The sequence below is a fragment of the Diuraphis noxia genome, unplaced genomic scaffold (assembly GCF_037042655.1).
Source record: "Diuraphis noxia isolate RWA-SAM2 unplaced genomic scaffold, SU_Dnox_SAM2 contig0003, whole genome shotgun sequence".
NCBI classification, from domain to species: Eukaryota; Metazoa; Arthropoda; class Insecta; order Hemiptera; family Aphididae; genus Diuraphis; species Diuraphis noxia.
The window spans coordinates 55,346,381-55,372,499 of NW_028301713.1; the positions used below are offsets into that span (position 1 = coordinate 55,346,381).

The following is a 26,119-nucleotide window of genomic DNA, read 5'->3' on the forward strand; positions in this document are numbered from 1 at the left end:
ATAACATACCTATTTTTTTATGTAATTCGGACCTTTTACTTTACCCAAAGCAGTGACACGTCTTTAATCTTTCACTCCATCACGATTCACGATTATAATTTATAAAAACCTTTAAAAAATAGTTCTTGATAACCATGCCCTCTATCAGCAGACTGAGTAAGTCGACTGTCACAAAATACTAATAATATTGTGGACTGTGGTAATATAATATAGGTATATTATTACCCATTTATGTTACATGAAAATATACGCCATCTACTCGTGTATAATGGCCACAAAATTATAACCAATGATATCAGCCATATTCCCATGTTATATTGACGCTGATTTCGGTATGTCACGTTTGCAGTGTCTGAATTTGAAATTGCTCATCAGACAAATACTTTCTGCTGGAGAAATCGGTGTCCGCACTCGTCCGTCTGCCAATACTCGACATTTCTCTAAATTGAGTAACTGGGGCACGAAAAAGTCAGCTACCCAAGTGAAAATCGTCAACTATCATCCGGAGACCATGGCGGATACACAAATCGAACAAATTTTGGCCCCCTTGAGAGAGGCTGTAAAGAAACAAGTGAGTGGATACAGATTATTTTATAAATATATTAACAAACTAATGAATGATATGTGCGTTTTCATTTGATTCTGGCAGGGTCTCGTGGTGAGGTCTTTGAAAGAATCAAATGCCTCGGATATGGAGGTGAAAAAAGCTGTTGGAGAGTTGAAAGCATTGAAGAAACAATTAGACGATAAAGAGTTGGCTTTGCAACCACCTTCAGAAACATTTAATAGATCTAAGTTTGCAGATCTAATGATCCGTAGATTTTTTTACGACCAATCTTTTTCTATTTATGGAGGTATGTCAAGGCTTATGGAACATGGAACACTGATAGTAATTCATAATTTTAACTTTTTATTTCATGTTTAGGGGTTGCTGGATTATATGATTTTGGACCAATGGGTTGTGCCTTAAAATCAAATATTTTGGAACAATGGAAACGTTTTTTTGTTCTTGAAGAACAGATGCTTGAAATCGATTGTTCAATGCTGACACCGGAACGAGTTTTAGAGTAAGACTTTATTTCAAAATCTGTATAAGAAACTTTTGATATTTATGTTGTATTTTAATCCATTAAAGGACTTCGGGGCATGTGGAAAAGTTTGCTGATACCATGGTGAAAGATAAAAAAACTGGAGAATGCTTCAGACTTGACCATTTAATCAAGAACCGCTTGGAAACTTTAATCAAGGATAAAAAACAAACTCCTGAAGTTAAAGAAGAATGTAAAGATATTATAATCAAATTGGATGGTATGACTACAGAGCAAATGTCTGATATTGTAAACAAATTTAACATGAAATCACCTACTACTGGGAATGATCTTTCTGAACCTGTCGATTTTAATCTTATGTTTGCTACCCAGATTGGACCTACTGGAGACCAAAAGGGGTTAGTAGTTTTGGCTCAAAAATTAAATTTTAAATGATTTAACTTATTCAAATATTTACTGTTGATTTAGATTTTTGAGACCAGAAACTGCGCAAGGTATATTTGTCAATTTTAAACGTTTACTTGAGTTTAATCAAGGAAGATTGCCATTCGCTGCTGCTCAAATTGGTAATGCTTTTCGAAATGAAATTTCTCCTCGTTCTGGTTTATTAAGAGTTCGGTAAATTTAATTTAATATTTGACATAAAATAGAAAATTTTAATAAAAAAAATAAAATGCAATCATCTTAGGGAATTTACTATGGCTGAAATAGAACATTTCTGTGATCCAAACGATAAATCACATTCAAAGTTTTGTGATGTAGAAAATACCATAATGAAGTTATACAGTGCTTGTAATCAAATGGATGGACAACCTCCTGTTGACATCACAATCGGTGAAGCTGTATCTAAGGTAAAAATAGTAGTTTAGATCATACAAATTAAGTTCTGAAATAATCATTATTGTAAATACTTGTTATCAGGGTATGGTTGCTAATCAAACATTGGGATACTTCATGGCTCGTATTTACATGTTTATGATGAAAATTGGAGTGACCAAAGAAAAATTAAGATTTCGACAACACATGTCAAATGAAATGGCTCATTATGCTGTTGACTGCTGGGATGCTGAGTGTCTAACTTCTTATGTGAGGATTTTCATTAATTTAGGTTTAAAATTAACAGTAAACACTTAAGTTATTTAACTATTATTTTAAATTTTTATATATTTTTGAATAGGGTTGGGTGGAGTGTATTGGTTGTGCTGATCGGTCAGCATATGACCTAAGTAAACACGGAGAAGAAACTAAACAAAGATTAGTAGCTGAAAGGAAATTACCTGCACCAAAAACAATTCAAGTTACAGGTAAGTACAATTTAAAAAAAATAATTAATTTTTGGTTTAACCTCAAAGCTATATTTTATAGAATTGGAGATGGATAAAGGTTTGATTGGTAAAACACTACGCAAAGATTCCAAAGAGTGTGTGGAAAGATTATCAAAATTATCAATAAATGAAGTTAAACAACTACACGAATTCATTGATAATGGGTAATATATATTTGAAATGTATAAAACTCTATTTTACTTGTAATTTATCTAAAAATTATAAAAAGTCTCGTATAAAATCTAATTTTATTATTTTTGTTACTTCAAGAAAACGTGATCCAACTACTGGATTAACTTTGTGTAAAATTGGTAATAAAGAATTCCAGATTAACAAAGAAATGATCCCACTTAAATCGTATTCAAAAACTATTCATGTTGAAGAGATTGTTCCTAATGTAATAGAACCATCATTTGGTATTGGTCGAATTATTTATACATTATTAGAACATACATTTAAAATCCGTGAAAAAGATGAGCAAAGAACGGTAAATATATTACAATTTTTGAATAACTAAATTAAATATTTGTAAATTATATTTATTTTCAGTACTTATCATTGCCTCCATTAGTAGCACCTTTAAAATGCTGTGTTCTTCCATTGCTTGATAATGATAAGTTCACACCTCTAGTATCTATGTTGTGTAAGTATTACAAAAAAGTAATATGTAATTTAACTTGAAATAAATCTTTTAAATTGTAATTTATTTTTAGCCAAAAGTTTATGCCTGAAAGGCGTATCAAATAAAATTGATGATTCAAGTGGGTCGGTAGGACGTCGCTATGCTAGAACTGACGAGATAGCAGTACCATATTGCATTACGGTAGATTTTGACTCATTGGTGGAACCCCAATCAGTAACTATACGAGAAAGGGATTCAATGGAACAAATTCGAGTACCTGTAAGAACAACTGCAGTTTAATAGTTGTTTAAATTTATTGACATAATTTTTATTATTTTAGGTGTCCGAAGTTGTGGATTTGGTATACAATTTATCACAAGGCAATACTGTTTGGAATGCAGCTAAAGTTAAATATCCTAAATTTGAGTCTCAACAGACAAATGAATAATGCCATTTTAATGAATTATAATTAATACACTATGGTTATCATACTTTTTTAAAAAATAAAATGTTACTGTTTATGTGCAATAGATGTAAATGCCTTTGCATTTGTTTTTATATTCTTACAATGAATTTTCTTTTAAGAATAATATAAGCATTGGTACATGTTAGTGTAATATTTTAATACCAATTATTATACAAACCATTACAAAATGGTCTGTGTTAATTTCAATTTTAAAAGTATATCTCAAGTTGAGCAGTTTGGCTACATTGAATTGCCGTACCTATAACACATTATTATAATTAAGATTTAAGTGTATACTGTATAGAACTGAATACCAGTTCACTTCCTTTGGTCACACATAACAGTAAAGAAATCAATTTAAAAGTTACAAATCAAACAATCGTAGACATAAATTTTACTTGTAGTTAAAATGTTTTTGTACTGATTTAGCTGACACCCTTCCAAAAAGTATTCCTTACTGATTATTTCCTCAACAGTGGGTATTTGGTGACATATTTTGAAGATTTACATTAGTGCTTTGTTGTATGTGTAGAAGTAGCGAATCCATCGGCAATACTTACTAGTTATTACCAACAATTTGTGAACTTATAAGTGTTGGATCAACGATTATATTTAATTGCTAGCAACACTATAATATAATTCGACTAGTCGCCTGCTTAAAAATCACCAGATAGTGAACTAAATTAAATTTAACTTAGTAGTTTGTACACCTCATAAGCAGGCTAGTTCTCGAATAGCATGCCAAGAAATGCTAAATGAAACATCAAGAATGAAGAAGACTAAAAGAAACTTGATTTATATTTTATAGAATTTATATGGTGATGCATGGACATAATACATTTAATATAAGTGGGTATTATTAATAGAAGCGGATGTCAGAATTTTGACTATAAATATGGTTAATTATATTTTCATCAGTTAAAATTTTCAACTTCAGTTTCAATTTTCCAAAATTCTTAACAATTTGAACTCTTTATTTATATTTTATTTGCTACCTAACTATAATACTTGTCTTATACATTAATCTGCTGCACGACCTTTTTAGGGTATTGATATATTATGTAGGTATTGTGCACAACTCAACCTTGTGAATTATCATTTGTCCTTAAACAAAGTCCTAGAATGAATAAAATTTGTACAAAATCAATGGGTCCTGGCACATCCCTATGCATATATGTACAATGTACCACTATTTACCATGTGATTAGTTATCTATATTATTTTAACTGTTTACTATGACAACTGTCATCCATAAGAACTAACAACATATACTTTCAATCAAATTTGAATATAACTTATTGTATTAGTTCAAATTTGGTTTTAAAAACAAAATTTTATAAGGTTATAAATTAATACCACACTACTATATGAAGATAAATAATTACATGAATGAATGTATTATTTCATTTATGTTTAATTAACACAAAACCAGAATTAAACACAAGAACACTACACAAAAAGTTTAATTTAAAAAAAAAACAATTATAGATATTACTTAACTCTTTAGTCTTTATACACCTTACTTAGAATAGTAAAACCATGTTCACTTCAAAGCTCAAATTGTTACTTAATACTTTTATTTAATAATACATTAAGCACTTCATTATCGAGATCAGCAAGGGCCCACTTATGAGAGCTTATTTCCAAAGCTTCCCATTCTGCTTTAAAAGCTACTTTTGGATCCATAGGCATAGAGATTGCAGCACCTGACATTTGATCTTGCATCAAACGTGACTGATCTGCAGCATTATTTTCACCCAAAACTAGTGCATATATACTCCGAAGTCCAAATACATTCAAAAAATACCACGAAGCAGAGGACACCCACGCTGCATCTAATGAAACCAATTCAATACCTAAAAAAAAAAAAAAAAAAATTAAAACCTTATAATCACAGACCACATTAAGAGGACGCTACACCCGCATGTGTTGTCTCCGTCTTACAAGTACATAACACTGCAAAAACTGTTTCGCGCGGGAAAGAACCGAGAAGGCTACAGTCATAACTAAAAAACGAAATTCTCACCACAGATAAAAGGGAATTTCGACTGTGCAACGTTGTTTTTATTTTTTTGATATTAGAACTGAAAAAAAAGTTATTCGATTTTGAAAAATGCAAAAATAATGCATTTTGGAACAATAAGAACTTTTTTTCTATTTGTGATATCGAAAAATTAAAAACAACGTTGCACAGTAAATGTTCTCCTTATTATGTGGTGAAAATTTCGTTTCTTAGTTATAGCTGTAGCCTTCTCGGTTCTTTCCCGCGCGAAACAGTTTTTGCAATGTTACGCACTTGTAAGACGGAGACAATACATGCGGGTGTAGCGTCCTCTTAAGTAAATTACCTCTTTGTAACATTGGTTTGAAACGCAAGGTTAAGGGAAATGGTACTTTGGTAGTCACAAATCCAGAAAACATCCAATTGATCCAACCACCAATGACAACCATTGGCAAGACATTGGTTACATTGCCTTTCAATATTTCAGTCATCATACTTGGATCAGGCATAACTGTTTGAGTAGGAGCTGCTCGTTTTTGGGTCTTGAAGTAACCATTCTCTTCATTGTTAAAGTAATGACGACGCATGTAGAATCCTTGTTTAGAAATGTATCGACCATTTTCACGTAACATGCGTGATCTAATTAGTACTTGACTATCTTGTACTTGTGTCAGCTCAGCTTTTTTTTGAGACGTGATTAATAATGACACATAATGCCGAATGACACCGACAAGAAATGTGATTAGTACAATTGGTAAAAAAACCCAACCTCGGATATTGATGTCCAATACCAACTCGGCCATATTCTTGTAAAGTTAAATCAAAAAACTAAAGCAATATGTACATTAATACGATTAAGTAGTAACAAACTCCTTAAGTCCTAATTAATTAGATTAAGAATTAAAAAAAATTGATCACCTAGTTTAATACTAACAAATATTTAAGTTTAAAATTTCAATTGTTTTTTGTATAATTGAATATTATATCATTTAGAATTTAGATAGGTATGAGTGGTATGACTTGTGTCATGATTCAATAAAATATAAAATGTTCATAGTATATTAGTATCACAGAATAAAATAATCATGAAAAGTTTATCATAGTTGCAACCTTACCATGGTTCATGGTTAATACCTACGTATTTTATTCCCCTTGATAGATTTAATCATAGATAATTAACGAATGGATAGGCCATTCCTATATTAACTTCAAACCCCTGTTTGCGGGCCGGAATGTGGATGAGAGACAGATTCACAGATTGCTTTTTATATAGTGCTCTCACTTTAGTAAATGGTATTATCATTTATTTTATAGCAATTTTGATATTTTCATTCTGATAAAACCCCTTGTAACCTCATTGTTCATGCCCGTGCGATAAGGCCTGATGGCCTATCCATTCTTTTATTATCTATGGATTTAATCTATTCTGTGATATAACATATAACTACAGTTAAAAAAGAAGTAATTAGTAATTACATAGTAAAGTAAAGTTGTAGCAATTAGAAATGTAGAAATTACTTATTTAGTATTTTTCAGTATAGGCTATACTGAATAAATGCTATACTGTATAGCATTTTCACACTACTAAATTTAAATTATTGGTTTTCGGTCACTGGTTCTCCTCATACGTATCCATTGGTACTCAATAGTCAATTCATAATTCATAATATTATTTTCCCACCAGTTTGCGCGGCGGTCGCATGCATAGGTCTTTAAAATTAAAATATAATCTATTGCCTCTATAGGACTATAGATCACAATAATAATAATAATAATAGTTAATATTTGGCATTTGCATACTACAGTTGTGCAGTGTAATTATATAATGTTCCGTACATTTTGAAAAAAATATATTTTTTTGTTAAGTCAATTTTGGATCCTTCAAGGCTCAATCCTCGTTTGTAATTTATTATTTAAAAAAAATCTTGTAGATTGCCTATAATGATTTATGGCATTTGTGTGTTTTATGAACTGATTAGTAATTAGGGATCAAATCTAGCTTAGTGGCCACGTGAATTTTTCGATTTTTTTTTTCGGAACCTATGTATTTCAACGAGTTTAAAACGAAAGTGCAAAAATAAATTTTCGGAAATGATTAGTTTTGAAGACTTAAACTAGTGATAGGCAGTGATTACACCTTTTGTGGCACTCGTCACTGCACTCTTTAGCTCCAAGGTTTTTTTTAAAAAAAAGTGAAACATTCACATGGCCGCTAAACTAAATAAAATTAGTCTATAACTTCAAAAATAATCATTTCAAACAATTTATTTTTGCACCATCGTTTTAAGTTCGTTGAAATACATAGTTAAAAAAAAAATTCGTTATAATAGCGGTAAAATAAAGCTTTATTCATATGAGTAGGTTATAGATTAAACACCTTTTTGCACCAAATTTGCAAGTCTATAACTTATCAGATAAACAAATCATTTCCACAAAATTTACTTTTGCACCATCGTCTTGAACTCGTTGTCCGTTGAAATACATATGTTAGTGCCTGTATGTTACTGAAAAAAAATCGAAAAATTCAAGTGGCTGCTAAACTATAGGTTTATGTCGTCATTATAGGTATTTAATTGGAATAATACCTACTGTACCTAGGATAGATTAAGACGGTTAAGTATAACCTATTACCTATAACTTAGTATTTCCAGTAATACTAAACTAAATGAAAATTTTTAAGTTTAGTTTTAGTTTAGTTTAAAGTTTAAACTATAGTTTCAAAAATAATTAATTTAATATTATTTATTTTTATTGATATTTTTATTAGGTATATTATTTTTTTTAATGTTTGCTTACACACTTCATTCTATAAACATAGACTATAGTACATACTATGTAAATTCCAACTTAAAATTATAAACATATGCATTTTTGGTATCTTAAGAGATACCTCGATATGTATTGTCTTCGTCTTACAAGTACAACATATCAAATTTTACGCTCAGCAGATCGCATTTAGCTCCGTGAGTTTAAAATTTAGAATGAATTGACCTCTTATAAAAAATAAATGTAACATTATTATCAAGGACTTCTTTTAGGCTTTTTATTAAATTTTAATTTTAAAGCGAGTTATGAGTATTTTAAAATAGTAAATTGTTTGTATATCTTAAAATATTCATAACTCTCAAATATGTTTTTAATAATTTATACCCTATAAACTTTACTTCAGTAGCTTAACCACAACAGCAATTTAGATATTAATCTTGGTGGGGCTAAAATAATCTAATCACTTTTAACATATAGGATTTAGTCTTGTTAGTAAAATATTACAAATATTTTGGCGAGTGTCAATCTGTCAATAAAATTTAAATGGGGGCTCGGCTCTTTATAAGCCTTCTCAAACAATTCGGTTTTTGTTTTATAGGTAAAAAAAGTTCACTATGCCACTAATAGCCGATAGGTACTTTTCAACTACCTATCTACTTCAACCAGGAAATTATATTATTGTTTATAACTTATTACGTATGAGCTATATAGGCAATCAATTGTACAATGGGTGTAAATAATAATTAATAATAACGCTACCATAAGTCCTTAAGCATAATATCACAATCATTTATAATTGCCAATTTATATAATTAGTAAATTACACAATAAAAATTATAGGATAATAATATTTTATATTATTTTATTTTAAAGATAAATGATTAAAATGTTTAACTAGGTATTAATTGAAAAAATAAAAATAAATAAATACACCAAACTATAAACTAACAGTATTAAACAATAATAAAACAAGTAAATACCTCGTACGTATTATACAAAAAATAATATAGTTAATATTGTAATAAAAATGTTTAAATAGGAATAAAAACAACTGAAAATAGAAACAAAGTATACATAACTTACCTATGCCTTAGGCATAACTATATAAAACATAAGTAACTTATAGAGTTATAATCTATACATTATAATTTTATTGTTAGCGACTAATAGTCATTTTATATCTTATATTAATGAGAGTCGAGTCATTAGGTTTTAGTTTTTACTTGAAGATGTCGAACTCGTTGAGGTTGAAGTAGATCCAGAATTACGCGGTGACCCTATTTCAGGCCTCCATAACTTTGCACGCATTACTCCTGAGCTATTTGGACAATTTTCTTTTGCCCTCGACCAAGACAATGAATGTAATGAATATGGAGTTCCAAATGCACCTGAAATTTACAATATTTTATAATATTATCTACTATAGGTTTTCATAATTATATAATATAGATATGAACAAATAATTGACTATTGAAATTGACTACAGTTTAAAATGTTTAAATACCAATTGTAATTTGAAGTTGGTATTAAACACTGCACTACTGCAGTGGCGCCATTCCAGTTTTTTAATAGAGGGGTGCCAAAATTTAAGCAAGCCAATTTTTTTCCCGTCAGGCTACTTTTTCTTCAAAATAGTAATTACTAATTACAAATATTGTTTATGCGTATGTCACTTGTATGGGGTTAAGCTCTTGAAGTATATATTTAAGTGAATTCAAATTATTCATTAATAATGAATTTGGTATAGTATACATATAAACCTCTATAGGTAATATTGCAAAATTGCTATGATAACACCAATGCAATTTATTCTAAATAAAATTAATATATTGTATTTATTTATTAACATATATTATAATAAATACAATAATACAATATTCCATACGGTGTACATTAGTTTTTAAAATTAATTATGCTATTCTAGCTTATACCTTCTACTTTTTAATTTAGAAAATCTATCTACTGCTTTGTCTATAAATTTTTCTTGTTAGTATCTTCGTTTTCTATCAGTCTATCACTATGATCATTATTCATTAATCATTAAATCGCTTAATCATTCATCACCCATTGAAGACCTAAGATAAGATTTTACACTTTTAAGTGAAGAAAAAACCTTTCATTTGATGCAGTATAGCCACTGGAAAAATGTTTATAAAAAAGAAAAAACGATTGAATAACTCCGTCAGCGCATTGTAAATTGTAATCCAGGCTAACAAGACGCAAAAAAAATAGAGGAGTCAAAGTATACCTAGCGCCCCCTCCCCCAAATGGCACCCCTGATTGAACAAGTTAGTTATTTTCATCGATATATAATACCTATACAAATAGTTATTTATCAACAACTAAATTCGATGTATCATTTATGATTATATACGTGTATTATATATATTTATATACATATATCCATCAAGGCCATAGTCATTAAATGGGGACCTGATGACCTTATTGTACGAGTTACTCGTGTATCAAAATCTTTCGATGGAATTTTCACTGTTGTCAAAAATAATTAAAAGATTTTGACGAATGTATTGTATAGTCGAATCAGTATATATAAATAAAACGTAAGCGAGTAAAAATTAGATATATTACAGGTTTGGTCACTGCCTTAAAATTGAAAATTTTAGTTAGGTACTATAGTCTATATTATATACCTCTAACAATAAATTTCTTGACAGGTTGCTCTTTGACCTGTGCTGGCGGTCTATGCAAGCGACCGGCGATCGTCGTAAGTTTGGCCACGTTTAAAGATGTGACGCCGTTTCCTGTCGGCCCTGTACCACGAGTCAACTCGGACAGGAAGTTTATGTAACCGATGGCCAACTTCAGAGTGTCGACTTTGGACAAGCGCTTTTCATACGGCAATGTAGGTATGTGCGCCCGAAGCCCTTCGAATGCTTCATTGATGCTCTGCATGCGTCGCCTTTCACGCAGATTCGCTGCTTGCCGCTGCTGCGTCTTTTGTCTGTGACACCGTGAGCTCTTCTTGCGACCTGAACCAACTGCAAAATGTATGCCAAGTAAATTTAAAAAAGAAAAAGAAAAATCGTTTAAGCATAAATACGTTTAAGTATTCAATTCCGTCAACATTTTTTTTTTTTACTTCAATCCGGCTTACAAATAAATGTGGTTTTACAATTAAGTTTATTTTCAATTCTAATAATTATAACTTATGAAAAATCTGGTATTTAATTTTCAAGCCTTTAAAATTAAAAATTGTATTCATTTTACACAATAAACAATTTAAATAATTTCATGATTTTGACGAATTTTATCAAAATTATATAAATTCTGCAGACGCTTATAATTTTTTTTATCTATTATGTGTATTTTATTGTATTTTATTTAATTCGATTATTTTTTTTAGTGCTGCAAGAGCAAATTGTATGGTGAGGTCAGAGGTTGTATTATATTTTCAAACATTTTTAAACTTATAAAATAAATATTTCTATTTTTTATCATATATCAGAATAAATCTTAAATTGTTTTATGTAGTACAAGCAGGGCCGCATTATACTAGGTGCAAATTGAGCATTTGCTCCAGGCGGCAAATTTTGAGGGGCGGCAAAATTTGCACTACCAGTCTAATAAATAATAAATTACAATATGTTAAAATATTTTTTTACTATGGATATTTTTAAAAATAATTTGTAAATTAAAATTGAAAATGATGCTAAATTATTTTTATTTCTCAATTTTGAATTCTACTTATAATGGAATCAAATGTGAATAATTGTCGTTACAATAATTATTGTCATTCGTCGACTATCCTAATTCTTAAATTAAGTATTGAAAATTGGATTCGAATATCGTACGGTAGATAAGATAACACATACATTAGAACGGAACCCGCATGTTGACGTTAAGTAACGTATATACGATGTCTTATCGATTTCGATTACAATAATTCATAGAAGTAGCCTATCGGCTATAACTTATATAGGTATAAGCATTGATTAAATATTATATAATTGTATTTTTGATCGAATATCTACAATTTGTGTTTAATATCAAATCTCAATATCTGCAGTCGCTTTAGTTGTGTAGACGTGTAGTGTTTCATGCGCAGTTGACGAGTTCAAACCTTTAAAGTTTTAAACTAATATTTTATTAATGTGATTTGTCAGTCAGTTGTATAGTTACGAAGTGTCGAAGTAGTACTAGTAATAATGAAAAGAATAAGACTGAGTGGTTCGAAATATCAAAAAATAGCATTAGAAAAAAAGTTGAAAGAAGAAAAAGTTATTGCAAAAACGGCAAAATTAGATAGTTTTTTTAAAAAGGTAAATTTTTGAAATATTACATAAAATATGTCTTTGTATTACACTGTAACCGATAAGTAGGATTTTAGTAAGTACATAACTTGACGTTACGTAAAATCATGTTGGTATTTTATTTTATACAAATTATAAATCATATTCAAGTGTTCAAAACGACGAAGTTGTAGAAAAACTCAACAATTACGAACTTAATTCTAGTAGTCTATCTATTATTGATTCATTAGCTGAAACTAATAATTTTGATGAACAAAAAAACAATGAAATTCCGTCTCCTAACTTAGAACTTATTACCAGCTCTTCAAAAAATGTATCCGTATCAAAACAATTTCCTGGGTCAGATCCAGCAGAATGGAATTTAGATTCTGATACAATTGACTATTTTTGATATAAATACTTAGATAATTGTACTGTACAAGACGTTTATATAATTATATACCTACAATCTACAACTCATTTTCATTCTGCATAATCATATTTGAAATACTTTTGCGTTAAGGTTTGTAGGTAGATAATATTTTCTATTATCTATACATCTTGGGCCAATATTAAATACATTATTATATAAAATTATCTAATTTTCATAGTTATCATATTTTGTGTCTAAAATGAAAAGTATATACCTATCTAGTAAAGTTTTAACGATCGGTTCATGATTTACCCATGCTATAATATTATTACTATTTATTAAAAATAGATATTTTGTATGGATATTAAATGGATTTTTTTTATTTCATTATACCTATGGTTTTTACACTGAGTAATATTTTAATTTATTTTTGTAGTGAGTACTCAGTCGTAAGTAGTGATTTAAATCGTATTGTTATACTTTTACAAATCTGTAAGTATTTCATATATTAATAAATATATACATCATTAATTGATTACTTTATAAAAAGTATTTAAGATTTTCTTAAATCGACTGAGAATAGGCCCGAACCAGACTTACCCACGGATTCTTTATGGCAAAAGAAAATCACTCTATATGCCAATCATGCGGTTATCATCTCACTGTACAACACATAATGACGGAATGCCTACTATAGGTATACCTAACCAAGTTAGCCACAACCTCAACATAACCCAAACCCTGGACACACTACTTGGACCCAACCCGGACCAGAACAAGATAGTCATCAAATTTCTTCAAACAACTAATATAATTGTAAATATGTAGTATATGTATAACAATATGAATAATTTGTAATGATTGCTAATGGCCTGTGCTGCCAAGCTGTATTCTAAAGATCAATAAAAAAAAATTATTTATTTTAAATGCATATTATTATATATGAGATATTTTTATGTTGCGGATTTATTGATATAAAATATTCAACAAAACATTTTCAGCACTCTTATTTAATAATTGTAATCAATATAATATATTCTTCAAAAATAAACCTGGTTCTTGTTTCATCGTAATTATCTTTACTAAATCGAATTGTGTGTTTACTCGTATTTTATTATTAATTATGGGATATACACGCATAAAATTCTTTTAAACCCATTTAAAATAAATAATTATACTGTGCTATACTGCTATGCACCTATATATGTGTGTACATAGATTACAATTACAACACTTACCACAATTGCCGGAATCGCAATCACTGTTCAGCGAGCTCGTACCATCGGACTCTGAACCAGAAGAGTACTCGTACAGGAAATAGTCTCTTGTGTACGGCGGTGCGTGATAATGGTGCGGTGTACCATGGTGGTTCATTTGATAATGATGGTGATGATGGTCCATCGTTGAATATGCCTAGTGAACGTGTGGACGGTAAATTAAAATTTTTATTTTAATATTTTATACAACTATGTGTGTGTACACAACTCGGTTAGGTGAGACTCAGGCAAACACAATCGGATGTCGGGACGCTGCTGCAAAGACTGCTGAACCAACTTAAACAACCTACCGAGGCGTGCCAGTTAAAGGACGGGTAGTCGGTGATTCCACGCCCATACACCGCCCCAATATACACCCTTCCTTCCACCCACGTATAAGTTTCGGATCATATATAACGTGTACAATAAAATATGTATAATAATATGCAGGCTGCGTTTATATGTACTTTAAGTACTTGCGTCACCCAAAAAAATATTGATAAGAAATTCCAATATTACGGCATTCGGCTAGTAACCGGCAACTAGATACACATACATTAATAAAGCTAGGAAGTTGTAAGAGTTGCCCATAACTCTATATGTATAAAAATCCAAAATTTTAAATTTTAAAATGCATATTTTGCTTATTTCGTCAATTTTATGGGAAAAGTGTGTATTTCTAGATTTCCATACGTGCATATTGTGCTCAATGCACATATATTTAATGTTTTCTAAAAAAAAAAATGATCTTTATCTTAGACTGTGTATTTAAAATTTAAATAATAATATTGAATATAAAACTCAATATTATTTAATGTAGGCGGGTTCGGGTGGCAGTATTGTGCTAAACAGTTCCCACCCGTTCCCGGTATATAAAAGGAAAAAAAAGGCACGTATAGGTATTTATTACTGGGGTCACAGCAGATTATTAATTTAACGAATGTAGCAGTGATATTTGTGCAATTAATCTCCAATAAAATGATTAAACTGTAGATTAAATTGATAGAAAAAAAATAGTAACCTAACCATTGTTACCAATTCAGAATTTAGTATTTATGATAAAAAATAAAAAAATGTGCAAATAAGTTTATCAGACAAACATAAAGTTTATAAAAATTCCTTAAATCGAGAAGTATTTTTGGTTTTTGGAGTAGGTATAGGTTAGGTTAGGTTATATATTATAAGAACGGTGTCGAGCGAACGAGGACTATATAACACACATGGCTACTTTTTTTCGGAAAATTAAAGACCCAACATTATTTTTTAATAACTTCATCAATAGCCAATAGGCAATAATTTCCACAAAAAATTCAAACAGTTCCAAAATTAGTGTTGTAAAATACACCTTTCAAAAAATTTGAACGTGAAGGGTGTAGTAAAGTGCATTTGTTCCAAAATGTTTAATGATTTTATTATTAAACATGACACTTTCTACCATATTTTAAATATCTATCCTAGGAATTAATAATAATTATGATCTCCAGTCCATCTATATGAATTTATAGCTATATTCTAATATTATAAATAATCACGGTCTTCCTTATAGGTACGTGGCAACTATCACTCTAGTCTCTAGTGACATCATTGTAGTATTGAATTATACCTATACATAGACAGTTATTGCAATGAAAATATGCTGTATTAGGTATAAATATATATTTTTTAAGTATAATATATTATTAATTTATTGTTTGTGTATAAAATTCAAAATAATAAATAATATGCTCTGGTGAAAAGTTTCAAGTTTCCCACACAAACGCAGAGTTACACGAACAATCACTAAACATTTAACAAATCAATAATGAGCTATTATTTACATAATTTAAACATAATTTAGACATTTAGTGGTCCATTAAATTTTATTGAACCATTAAATGAATAAATTATTCATGAAACCTGGCATTCATATTTTACTACAACGAAATTATTGAAATCATTAGAGGAACATCTTTACTTTTCGTTTAAATATCCAATTTTGGAGAAATTTCAACTTCAAATGTCTCAAAAAAAAGTGCATTGAAGCAATTTTCTTTCTCCAGAAAATTGTGATAAATACACAATTTTATTTCTAAAAACAAATATTACTGAAAAACCATTACCTTTGTTCCTCATTTTAGAATCTTAAGTTTAACATCTCTGATTGAATGAAATGCATACATTTCTGCAAATTAAACGTAATTCAAAGTTATAGAATTCAAATATTTACTAACGTCATATTGTATAATTTAATAAATATTAACTATTATTCTTGACGTATATAAGTACACCATCAATTTAGTTTTAATTTAAATAAAAATATTAAATTTATACTTTTAAAATTTGAAAACTATACTTAACAAACAGATGCATTTGTATACCATCGAATTCTCTTTCTCTCTCCTCATCACTCTCTCTCTCTCTCTTTACCTTATGCTATATGACTATATACACTTGTGTGTTCATAAACAGGTGCTATCTTTCCCAGAGGGGGCAACAGCAGAAAACAAATCAATGATTCGCTTGCTGTTCTTAAGCGTCACGTGACGTCGTCGTATAAACTATTACACTGTTCGTAATATAAGTATTCAATGAATTTTGTTATATTTATATAATTATGTGTAAATTACGAAATTTCCAAGATAAAAATTTTTTTAAAATCATATTAAATCATATTATTTTGTTTTTAATGAGTATCTTTTAGCCTTAAAAGACTTATAATTATTTATATAACTTAATACCTATATATTCGTATAGGTAATGTACGAGTATACGTAGATAATGTATCGTAAATACAAAATAAGCTTAATTAGAAGTAAATTTACGAGTAAAACGATTTAAAAAACTATGTCCATACAGCTAGTATACTTATAGTTATTTTCATTAACATAATTTTACTTCAATATTTTAATCATATTCCACTACGTCTGAATATGTCCCTTCTACAATATTTCTATTATAGCCTATATAGGTATGTACTTTTATGTATTTATAAATATATAAATAAGAGTTACTGTACATTGTTATTTTATTTAAACTGTATCACGTGCAACCAATTGGGGCACGTGCTAAGCCACGTGCCCCAGCGCGTGTTGCTAGTTGCTTTTTCAATATTCACACTTTTTCACCCATTAAATAACATGAACGACTCTTATGTCTACTAGATTTACTACAAAAATACTGTTAATTATTAATATATAAGGATGAAATGGTGTAGCCGTGACTGTAACTAGGCAGCTTGGGTATGGACTATGGAGGATCATATACTATTACTGCACTGAACTGAATGATTAATATAATATATTAATATATATTATTTACTATTTAGGTACATCATATATTTATTATTAATACATAAGATACCTATATTATAGTACACACCAGTGACGTATCAAAAAAATTTTGAAGAGGGGGGGGGGTTAAAAAAATGTAACATTAAATTGTTTTAAATTTTGTGTGTTTTTATTAAAATCAATAATCATACATTTAATATTGAAACATTTTTGTGGGAGGAGGGGTTTACAACTCCCTATCCTCCCTGTATACGCAACTGGTATGTGCCTTAATATAATTTAAGTATATCATACACTTTATTATAATTTAAAATAACAATTAATCTCTTGGAATTATATATTGCCCTAATATCTTTATTTAATTATTACTGTTAGTTATAAAATTCCTAGAGCTAAATCATGATTTTAAATTATAACAAAGTGGTGCCCAATGTAAGGGACCTCAAAATGAAGAGTCTCGTGCTTAACAACACAATATACTTATTTTTGTATACGACATTATCATATATTTTATAATGAAACAAAACTAAATGTTTAAAAACCATAAAAATATATCCGTTATTGATATAATGTATTGTACATACTTATACTTATATTTATTTTATTTAAAAAAACTGTATAGATATTAGACTGAAATACAACACGAAAAACAATTTGAGATATTTTGTAATTGATAAACAAATAACTGTAGATACTATTGATATTTTCACCAAATATTTATTTTATATAGGTACATTAAATATACATCAAAATAATTTGACTATTTTTGAGCTATCGATTAATATTTAACATACTATACCTTATCAAATTTTTTATAAATAGCAATAAAAAAATTTTCTCAGGGTAAAAACTTGAAAATGTAATACAAAGTTCTTCGTATATTTTTATATTCTCATATTTTTTCTAATTCAAAAATATTAAAAATTCATAAAGACTATTTTTTTAAGCAGTTCAAAAAAGTTTGACAAATTTTACGGATTGCAAATTATTTTGTAGTTAAAAATATATAAAATGTTCAATTGTTATAGCTAAGAATTAGGAATTTAAAACAATAAGGATTCTAAGACGTAGATAAAATTATAATCAAACAATCCAATATGTATACATATACTTACACATATATAGAAACCTTTTTTATATGACATTTAAAACAAATGTAAATTTGGACGAAATTAGATATTCAACCGAAGAATAACAAAGTTAGTTATTTCGTTGTAACTCATAAACATAGACATAGACAGACTACCATTTATTTATCTGTACTTAATAAGTACTTACTATACTTAATAGCATATTAAGGACGTGTCCAGGGTCAATTTTCGGAGATAGAGGGAGGGTTTAAAGTATTTTAAGTGCGTTTTCCGACAAGATTGAGATAATATATTATAAATATATAACTACTTTAAAAATTTCCGGGGGTGGAGGGGGGTGAACCCTTAAATCCCCCCCGTATACGGGCCTGTAGCATATATTATAATATAAGTAATTTTTCATTTAACTACCTATAGTACCTAATAACCTATAACCTGCCATAATAATAATTTAAAAATAAGTTATATGCTGTAGTTAATTATTTAGAATTATTTAATTAACCCTGTCTGATTTTTAAAGTTATTACCGTTCAATCGCTATCAAACTGAAGCATAGTGCCAGAGAACGTACTATTTAAAATTTTTAACTTTTAAATTTCCAAAATATAAATAACGTGTTTAATATTATTTATTCTGTGTATTTTATGTATCTATCAGTGCCGGATAAACCGCCGGTGCAAGCGGTGCATTGCACCCAGGGCCTCCGACTCTTTAAAAAATTGGTAGCCCCGATATTATGAATACCAAACTATCAAAGTACCATAAAATAAAATAGGTTTTTTTGATAACCATGCATGTTTTATTTTTTACAAATGGTATATTAGATTTTGGTTTGAAACTATTTTTAATTTATTCCATTGGTGGGTTAATTAATGTGAATATTTGATCGATTGTTAAGTATTTTTTTTCCACACTTATTAGCTATTATCGTGTATGCTGGTAGCTGGTACACCGATTGACAAATACGGCGAATAACTACGATGATAATATACTTGATAATGCAAAATCACTGTGTTTAAGATGGGGAATCCCCAATAAATTTGTAGAAAAAAGGGAATCGTATGTCAAAAAACATTTTTATGACAATTTAAATGGAGAAAGGAGACTTAACACAACTGAAGAAAACTTAAAAGTTAAAATATTTTTCCCTGTGCTGGATACAGTTTTGTCTCAACTAATTAGTCGGTTTCAAAGTATGCATGCATGATGATGTTATAGAGGATTTCAATTTTTTAAACTCTATTATTCTTTTAACACAAACCGATAAAATATTATGAAAGTATCATACGATTTTTGTTTAACATATTATAAAGACGATATAAATTCTGACTTCCCACGACAAATGTTATCTTTAAAATCGTTTATAAAATATGAAAAATTAAATACAATTAAACATTTTGGTAGTTTTTTTATAAATAACGATTTATCTAGTAGTTTTCCAGATGTTTTAAGTGCTTGCATAATTTTTCTGACAATACCAATTAATAGCTGTAGCAGGAGCAGAACGTTCTTTTTCGAAACTAAAACTAATAAAGAATTACTTAAGAAACTCATGCGGACAAGAACGTTTATCTGGTATAGCAATTTTAAATATAGAAAAAGAGCGAATCAAAACTCTAAATATTGAGAAGATTATTGATAATTTTGCCAACGCAAAATTAAAGAAAAAAAATTTCTTAAAATAGAATGTTTTTAAATTTACATTTGTTGTTTCACAAGAATTCATTCACCAATGGAAATAAATTTAAAATTGATTCTATAGATTTGATATACTATTTGTAAAAAAAAATATACACGTTTCATGTTTCTTAGGTATATAATATTATTATGTAATAATTAAAAATTATGTTAAATAAATAATTTATTATTTAAGATTACTTTTAAATATTATAATATTACCTATATCTATATGACGTTAAAGTGAGGTCATACATTTATAATGCAATTTAATTTGTAGTAGAAATATAAAGGTATAATATTGTATTGCAAATTGTTTTTCAAGGGGGCCCCCTAATTTGCATTTGCACCAGGGCCCCCAGAGTTCAGGATCCGGCACTGGTATCTATATTTACCATAGTTTAAAACAGCGGTTCCCAACCTTTTTACCAGGCGGTGCACTATTGTTTGTACACATTTTGTTAGGTGCCCTTCTGTGAATATCATGAGAAACGTAATAAAAATAAACACTAGTTTTCATTCATAATTGATTTAAATAATTTTATTAAACATATTATTAATAAATTATAATTTTATTGTTGAAAAAAAAAAAAAAATTCTGTTTTAATAGTGAAAAACTAATAATCAATGGAGATATTTAAGGCTGCTTATTTTTGGAAAGTTTGGCATTGTTTTTATCTGTTTTTATCTATTCGACACATATTAGAAACACTATATATAATATTGGATATACAGATAGTATTCTAAGTAATTTTGTACGTAAAATAATTTTTTGTCTTTTCAACTACAATACATTTTTAATATATAATTTAATAATTTTTTTCATTCTCGGATAAGCCGTGGTGCCCCTTTAATGAGCTCGCGGTGTCCTTAGGGCACCGCGGTGTACAGGTTGGGAACCGCTTGTTTTAAAGAATAAAATGTTGTATTACTATTTTTTGTAATGGATATTATATACATATATATCAACCAAAAAAGCCAGGGAAGTCAATCTGCTGCATAATAGATTTCGAGAGTGTCTCAAGCACTTAGGTGATTATGTAATGGATGTGATAAATTTAAATTCAATCATACATCATTTCTATTGTATACAAAATACAAATAAAAAATGTGAAACGATTCTGAGATGATACAAGCCTCTATTTCAAAGGATAATCACTAATTTATATCCGAAGTACCGTTGCTGAATGGCCCCATCATTTCAAACTCAAAGGTTGTTTTGATTTTGTTAGTTATGACTTCAAGCGTCTTAAACTTATTGTACTAAATATAGATAGTTAATTTTTTCTAACAAAAATTGAAATATGTATATAAAATATAAACACTGGTATTAATTATATCAAGCCATCAAGGTAAATGTTAGTTGTTTTTTTATCTGTTGCGTTTATTTATTAAACCCCATCTCCCCTTTAAAAATGTATTTCAGCTTTCAGCTACATCCTTGATTATAATATAAATAACTATATTATACAAAGACAATATTCTGTAAATTTATTATCATATTAAAAATTATATTCAACACATATTGATTTTTACAATTTCACAATTATTATTATTATTATTTTTTTTTTAATAAAACAATATAATATACGTTTACAATGTTTTATGCTATCGTATCAAAGAGTTAATAGAATTTATTTTCTAAACGAGTTATCACTCATGTTATCTATACATGAATATAATTTAAAAATAATATATATATATATATATATATATATATTCAATGATAATCCTTCAATGCTCCAACATAAAGGTTTAATCTTTAGGGTGATCTACATACGTACAAAAAAAAAAAACAAATCGAAATACGCGAGTTTGGTGATCCCAACGTCGGATTATAAACTTAAACCTTTAAAAAGTATAAGAGTGAGAGTATATATAGTGGGTGCACATATATTATATTCTATGATGCACGCGAGTGTGTGAGTTTAGGTGTGTGGGTGTGACGTAAGCTTTAGACAGCTGCAATATGATTGTATACATCCAGCTATAGGCGATACGCGTAAGGGTCTACCCTATTTATTTTGTCTGTCAGTGTACAATAATATATATGTATATATTATGCGTGTGTGCTGTGTAAAATTTATATATATAGGTATATACACACTGTTCCTTCCTACGTTGTTCCCCTTTTTGTGGCATAGGACAATGCATTGTATATAATGCGACCTCAATTTGAACTTAATGTACAATGTATACACCAATTGACCCTTTTTATAATAGCGTGTTGGGGTGAGTTTGAGGGAGTCGCGTAAAGCACCGTTTGATATAGTTGCCAATGTTTCAATAATTATCGAGTAGTGTTTTTTTTTCCGTATAGACTAATTTTATATTGAAACGGCAAGGTGTTTGTATCACCCTATATCGATATAATCATAACACGCAACCTATTGGCTATTATTGTCGTAACAGAGCACCCCTTCACATCGATATTATAAAATATGCGCCACAACATCCATCGATATATCTAACACAATGTGCGATCATAATCCATATAAATATCAATAGATATACAAAGCATTTTATACCTCTGCCTCTATTTAAACAAAGCAAGTATAGGTAATTAATAATTACTATATAGTTAACGGGTATCAATATATTATAATACTAGGTTTTGTGTAGAAAATGAAAAACGAATGATTAAAAAAAAATATTTTCATTTTATAAAACACAATTTAATATTAGATTCTATGATAGACGTGTACAGAGATAATATTCTGATTTCTGAAATGAAGGAGAACTCTAAAAGTTCAGTCAATTCCTTTTAAAAATATGAATTTGTTTTTGGATATAAATCTATAAGTAATCTGTAGATATTTTCCAACGTAAATTTGTTAAAAAATATAGATTTTTTTTTCTACGGTATCGAGGACCGGAGAAGGAACTGTGTTTCCAATACTTCTCCTAATATAGAGATTCAGAGCTGGATTAATGTACGTTAGGTTAAGCTAGGATAAAGTGTAACGCATCAGTTTTTACAAAGGTATCTTAGGTATCCTACGCAGTCATAAATCATATAATATTATCAAAATAAAGTAGAAATCTATAAAACTATAGGCACATATGGATATATGTAATATATATAATTTATAAGAATTATAGACAAAGTATAAATTAATACGGCTAGAAAAATTATTGGCTTAGTTCGTCAAAATATTAAAATTACATTTTTAAGGAATTGTTTTTATGTCAAGTGAGTTGGACGTAGGAGCCAAGAAGGCTGCAGTATAATAATAATTTTATTAGAGCTGACAAGTTGTGCCCATGTTGACACTAGACATCTACATATATATTTTTGACCGATACCACTACATAGGTACACTATACCTATATAACCGAACATATTATGCTGTACTATAGTGAAGTTATACACACTAGGTACTGTATAAAATCAATGAAAAATCAATTTAACTATCGAGTCCCAAATGTAATGTTTTATTTATTTAATATATAAGCAGTGGCGTAGCCAGGATTTCTACAATGGGGGGGGGGGGGGAAATTAAATAAATAGCTTTCAAATAACAGTGTTTTTAATTTTCAAAATATTGATGATAATGACACGCTTGTCAATCTACGGTGTTATGATAAACAATAAACATTAGTACATTACATTTTTTTAAATTTTAACTCCCAACCGGTACATACCCCAAAATGAATAAATTTACGATTATTTGTTATATATTATATGATACGGCCCATGCGGGGCATGGTCCCTGTACCCCTTCCTGTCTACGCCACTGTATATAAGACAACAATTTTTTATTTTTAACCAACTATTAATTGTGCCCTAAAGGTTAATCAGTATTAGCACAGATATATAATAGTATTATAGTACTACATATAATCTGTGGTATTAGTCTATGCAGAAGCGTTATTTGGTGATTTGGAGTAAAATCATGGGGTAGCAAACATTTTGAATAAATTATGCAATTTTTTTTAAAACCATCTTTAGATAAATTGTATGTGATTAAACGAAGAAGCAGTGGGTGGATAAAATAATAAAAATAATTGGAGTGGTAGCAATTTCTACCCCTCACTATCCCAGAATTAAGCCTATGTGTCTACACAGGTAAAACATGATTTCATAATATGATGTACTCGATTACATATGATTATTACTAACAAACTTTGAAGTACTGTTACCATTTAACATTTAACTTGAACTAGAAAACTTTGTACAATTTTTCTAGAACAACATACAAGTAAGTAGGTATTATGTGTAATCGAGAGGATGTTAGCACGCTATTTGTCTAAGTCTTCTCTCTCTGACCCACGCATAATGAAGACATAACGCTGCAGTTACGCAAAATAATTTTTTATGTTCTTAAATCATCTAAGAGTAAGATTATCATTTAAAAGACGATAAACAATTATATTGATTTGTCTAAATATTGTAACAAAACAATTTATACAACATTTAAATTCACAATTTTTAGATTCTGAGCGGAGCGATGAATGTATTGATTTTACCATGATGTGTGTTTTTTTTGTGTCTGTCATCACGTTTTGGGGCAGTAAAAGTGCTTCGATTTTTGACTTCAGTACCTCGTTCGATCAGAAAGTGAATCTAGTTGGTACTTTGGGGGGGGGGGGGGGTCAAAAGTAAAAAATTCTTAATACTTTTCTAAATAATCGAGAAAAACAAACTAAAAATTAAAGGAAAATCGGGAAATTTTACGCACACTCATTTTTCGACAAAATCGATTTTGGTTTTTTATGTAATTTTAAAACAAATGACCATAAATTTATAAATTTATATAAAAAACATAAATTTCATGTATCTATATACATGAAATTTTCACCGAATGTTTATATAAGTATATTCTATCCACTATGCAATTTTCAAAAATGTTCGACTTAAGTTGAACTATTCATAGGCATTTGACATTTTCGACCATTATTAGTTTTTTTTTAAATTAATATTGATGTATTTGATAGGCAGAAAAGCTTGAAAATTTAATACAAGGCTCTTAACATATTGTTCCAATAGCAGTTGAAAAAAAAAATAAATTCATAGTCACAATTTTTTCTTATAAGCATTCAAAGTTTGAACTCCGGCAAAATACGTAAAAGTCACGAAAATTCACAAATTATTTTGAGCTAGAAATTCATAACAAATTTTCTTTTTAAATCTAAGATTTAAAAATTTAATACAAGATTCCTTACAAGTTTTTCAATCTTTATCACATATAAAAAGTCCACCGGAAATTCAAATTAAATTTTTATGAGCATTTGAAATTTAAATTTTTACAACATTGGATTTTTACTTTTAGCGATTTCCTTATTTTGGTGTAACTCTAAAACAAATGACCGCAGATACTTGAATTTTTGACTGAATGTTAATATAGGCATTTTATATATTTATTAAAATTTTGTTTTGAGCTGTTTACTGACATTTTAATTTTTCAACTTTTTTAGTTTTTTTTTCTATATAAATATCGATAAAAAATTATTTGTTCGGTAGAAAAGCTTGAAAATTTAATACAAGGCTTCTAACACATTTTAACAATAGCAGTTAAAAAATATTAAAAATACGTAGGCACGATTTTTTTTTATAAGCATTCAAAGTTTGAGTTTCACCGGAAATTCAAATTAAATTTTTATGAGCATTTGAAATTTAAAATTTTACAACATTGGATTTTCACTGGATTTCACATTTAGTAATTTTCTTATTTTGGTGTAACTCTAAAAGACTAAAACAAATGACCGCAGATACTTGAAATTTTCACTGAATATTTATATAGGCATTTTCTATAGTTGATACAATTTTCAAAATATTTAGATTTGTTTTGAGTTGTTTACTGACATTTTAATTTTTCAACTTTTTTAGTTTTTTTTTCTATAAATATCGATAAAAATTTATTGATTTGGTAAAAAAGCTTGAAAATTAAATACAAGGCCTCTAACACATTTTAACAATAGCAGTTGAAAAATAAAATAAATTCATATTTACAATTTTTTTTTTTTACAGGG

At 28.6% G+C, this 26,119-nt stretch overlaps 3 protein-coding genes, 1 long non-coding RNA gene and 1 pseudogene across 5 annotated transcripts; 3 read left to right on the top strand and 2 right to left on the bottom strand.

Annotated features, from left to right (window-relative positions):
* Positions 1-315: 315 nt before the first annotated feature.
* GlyRS (glycine--tRNA ligase) lies at positions 316-3,526 on the top strand. Its single transcript, XM_015520762.2, has 13 exons — positions 316-571; positions 650-854; positions 926-1,067; positions 1,136-1,447; positions 1,518-1,667; positions 1,738-1,900; positions 1,971-2,135; positions 2,227-2,353; positions 2,415-2,538; positions 2,645-2,861; positions 2,924-3,017; positions 3,088-3,275; positions 3,337-3,526. The coding sequence occupies exons 1-13, from the start codon at positions 335-337 to the stop codon at positions 3,442-3,444; spliced, it is 2,232 nt and encodes a 743-aa protein (XP_015376248.1). The 5' UTR covers positions 316-334; the 3' UTR covers positions 3,445-3,526.
* A 1,326-nt stretch (positions 3,527-4,852) lies between these two features.
* Positions 4,853-6,495, bottom strand: EMC3 (ER membrane protein complex subunit 3). The gene is made up of 2 exons (XM_015520764.2): positions 5,811-6,495; positions 4,853-5,318 (listed from the first exon to the last, which is right to left on the bottom strand). Exons 1-2 carry the CDS (start codon positions 6,265-6,267, stop codon positions 5,026-5,028), a joined length of 750 nt encoding a protein of 249 aa, XP_015376250.1. The 5' UTR covers positions 6,268-6,495; the 3' UTR covers positions 4,853-5,025.
* A 2,496-nt stretch (positions 6,496-8,991) lies between these two features.
* On the bottom strand, positions 8,992-16,338 carry LOC107170606 (pancreas transcription factor 1 subunit alpha-like). Of its 2 annotated transcripts, XM_015520770.2 has the most exons (4): positions 16,209-16,338; positions 14,092-14,266; positions 10,882-11,229; positions 8,992-9,618 (listed from the first exon to the last, which is right to left on the bottom strand). In XM_015520770.2, the coding sequence occupies exons 2-4, from the start codon at positions 14,252-14,254 to the stop codon at positions 9,443-9,445; spliced, it is 687 nt and encodes a 228-aa protein (XP_015376256.1). In that variant the 5' UTR covers positions 14,255-14,266; positions 16,209-16,338; the 3' UTR covers positions 8,992-9,442. The 2 variants fall into 2 exon arrangements, with proteins under 2 accessions (XP_015376256.1, XP_089080388.1); XM_089224262.1 differs by lacking the exon at positions 16,209-16,338 and having other exon boundaries at positions 14,092-14,405.
* LOC149057557 (uncharacterized) lies at positions 11,937-13,780 on the top strand. Its single transcript, XR_016191107.1, has 2 exons — positions 11,937-12,510; positions 13,290-13,780. It is a non-coding gene; the product is annotated as an uncharacterized LOC149057557 (long non-coding RNA).
* A 1,439-nt stretch (positions 16,339-17,777) lies between the features above and the next one.
* Positions 17,778-20,154, top strand: LOC149057558 (zinc finger MYM-type protein 1-like; annotated as a pseudogene).
* The last annotated feature ends 5,965 nt before the right edge of the window (positions 20,155-26,119 follow it).

Bases quoted from the DNA above. Each gene is read 5' to 3' on its own strand.
- GlyRS (XM_015520762.2), top strand. From the start codon at position 335: ATGTCACGTTTGCAGTGTCTGAATTTGAAATTGCTCATCAGACAAATA. The intron at 1,901-1,970 runs GTAAAAATAGTA...ACTTGTTATCAG, and splicing joins TCGGTGAAGCTGTATCTAAG to GGTATGGTTGCTAATCAAAC. The intron at 2,354-2,414 runs GTAAGTACAATT...TATATTTTATAG, and splicing joins AAAAACAATTCAAGTTACAG to AATTGGAGATGGATAAAGGT.
- EMC3 (XM_015520764.2), bottom strand. From the start codon at position 6,267: ATGGCCGAGTTGGTATTGGACATCAATATCCGAGGTTGGGTTTTTTTA. The intron at 5,319-5,810 runs GTAATTTACTTA...TTTTTTTTTTAG, and splicing joins CAAACCAATGTTACAAAGAG to GTATTGAATTGGTTTCATTA.
- LOC107170606 (XM_015520770.2), bottom strand. From the start codon at position 14,254: ATGGACCATCATCACCATCATTATCAAATGAACCACCATGGTACACCG. The intron at 11,230-14,091 runs GTAAGTGTTGTA...TACATTTTGCAG, and splicing joins TTGCGATTCCGGCAATTGTG to TTGGTTCAGGTCGCAAGAAG. The intron at 9,619-10,881 runs GTATATAATATA...TGTAAATTTCAG, and splicing joins CAAGAAATTTATTGTTAGAG to GTGCATTTGGAACTCCATAT.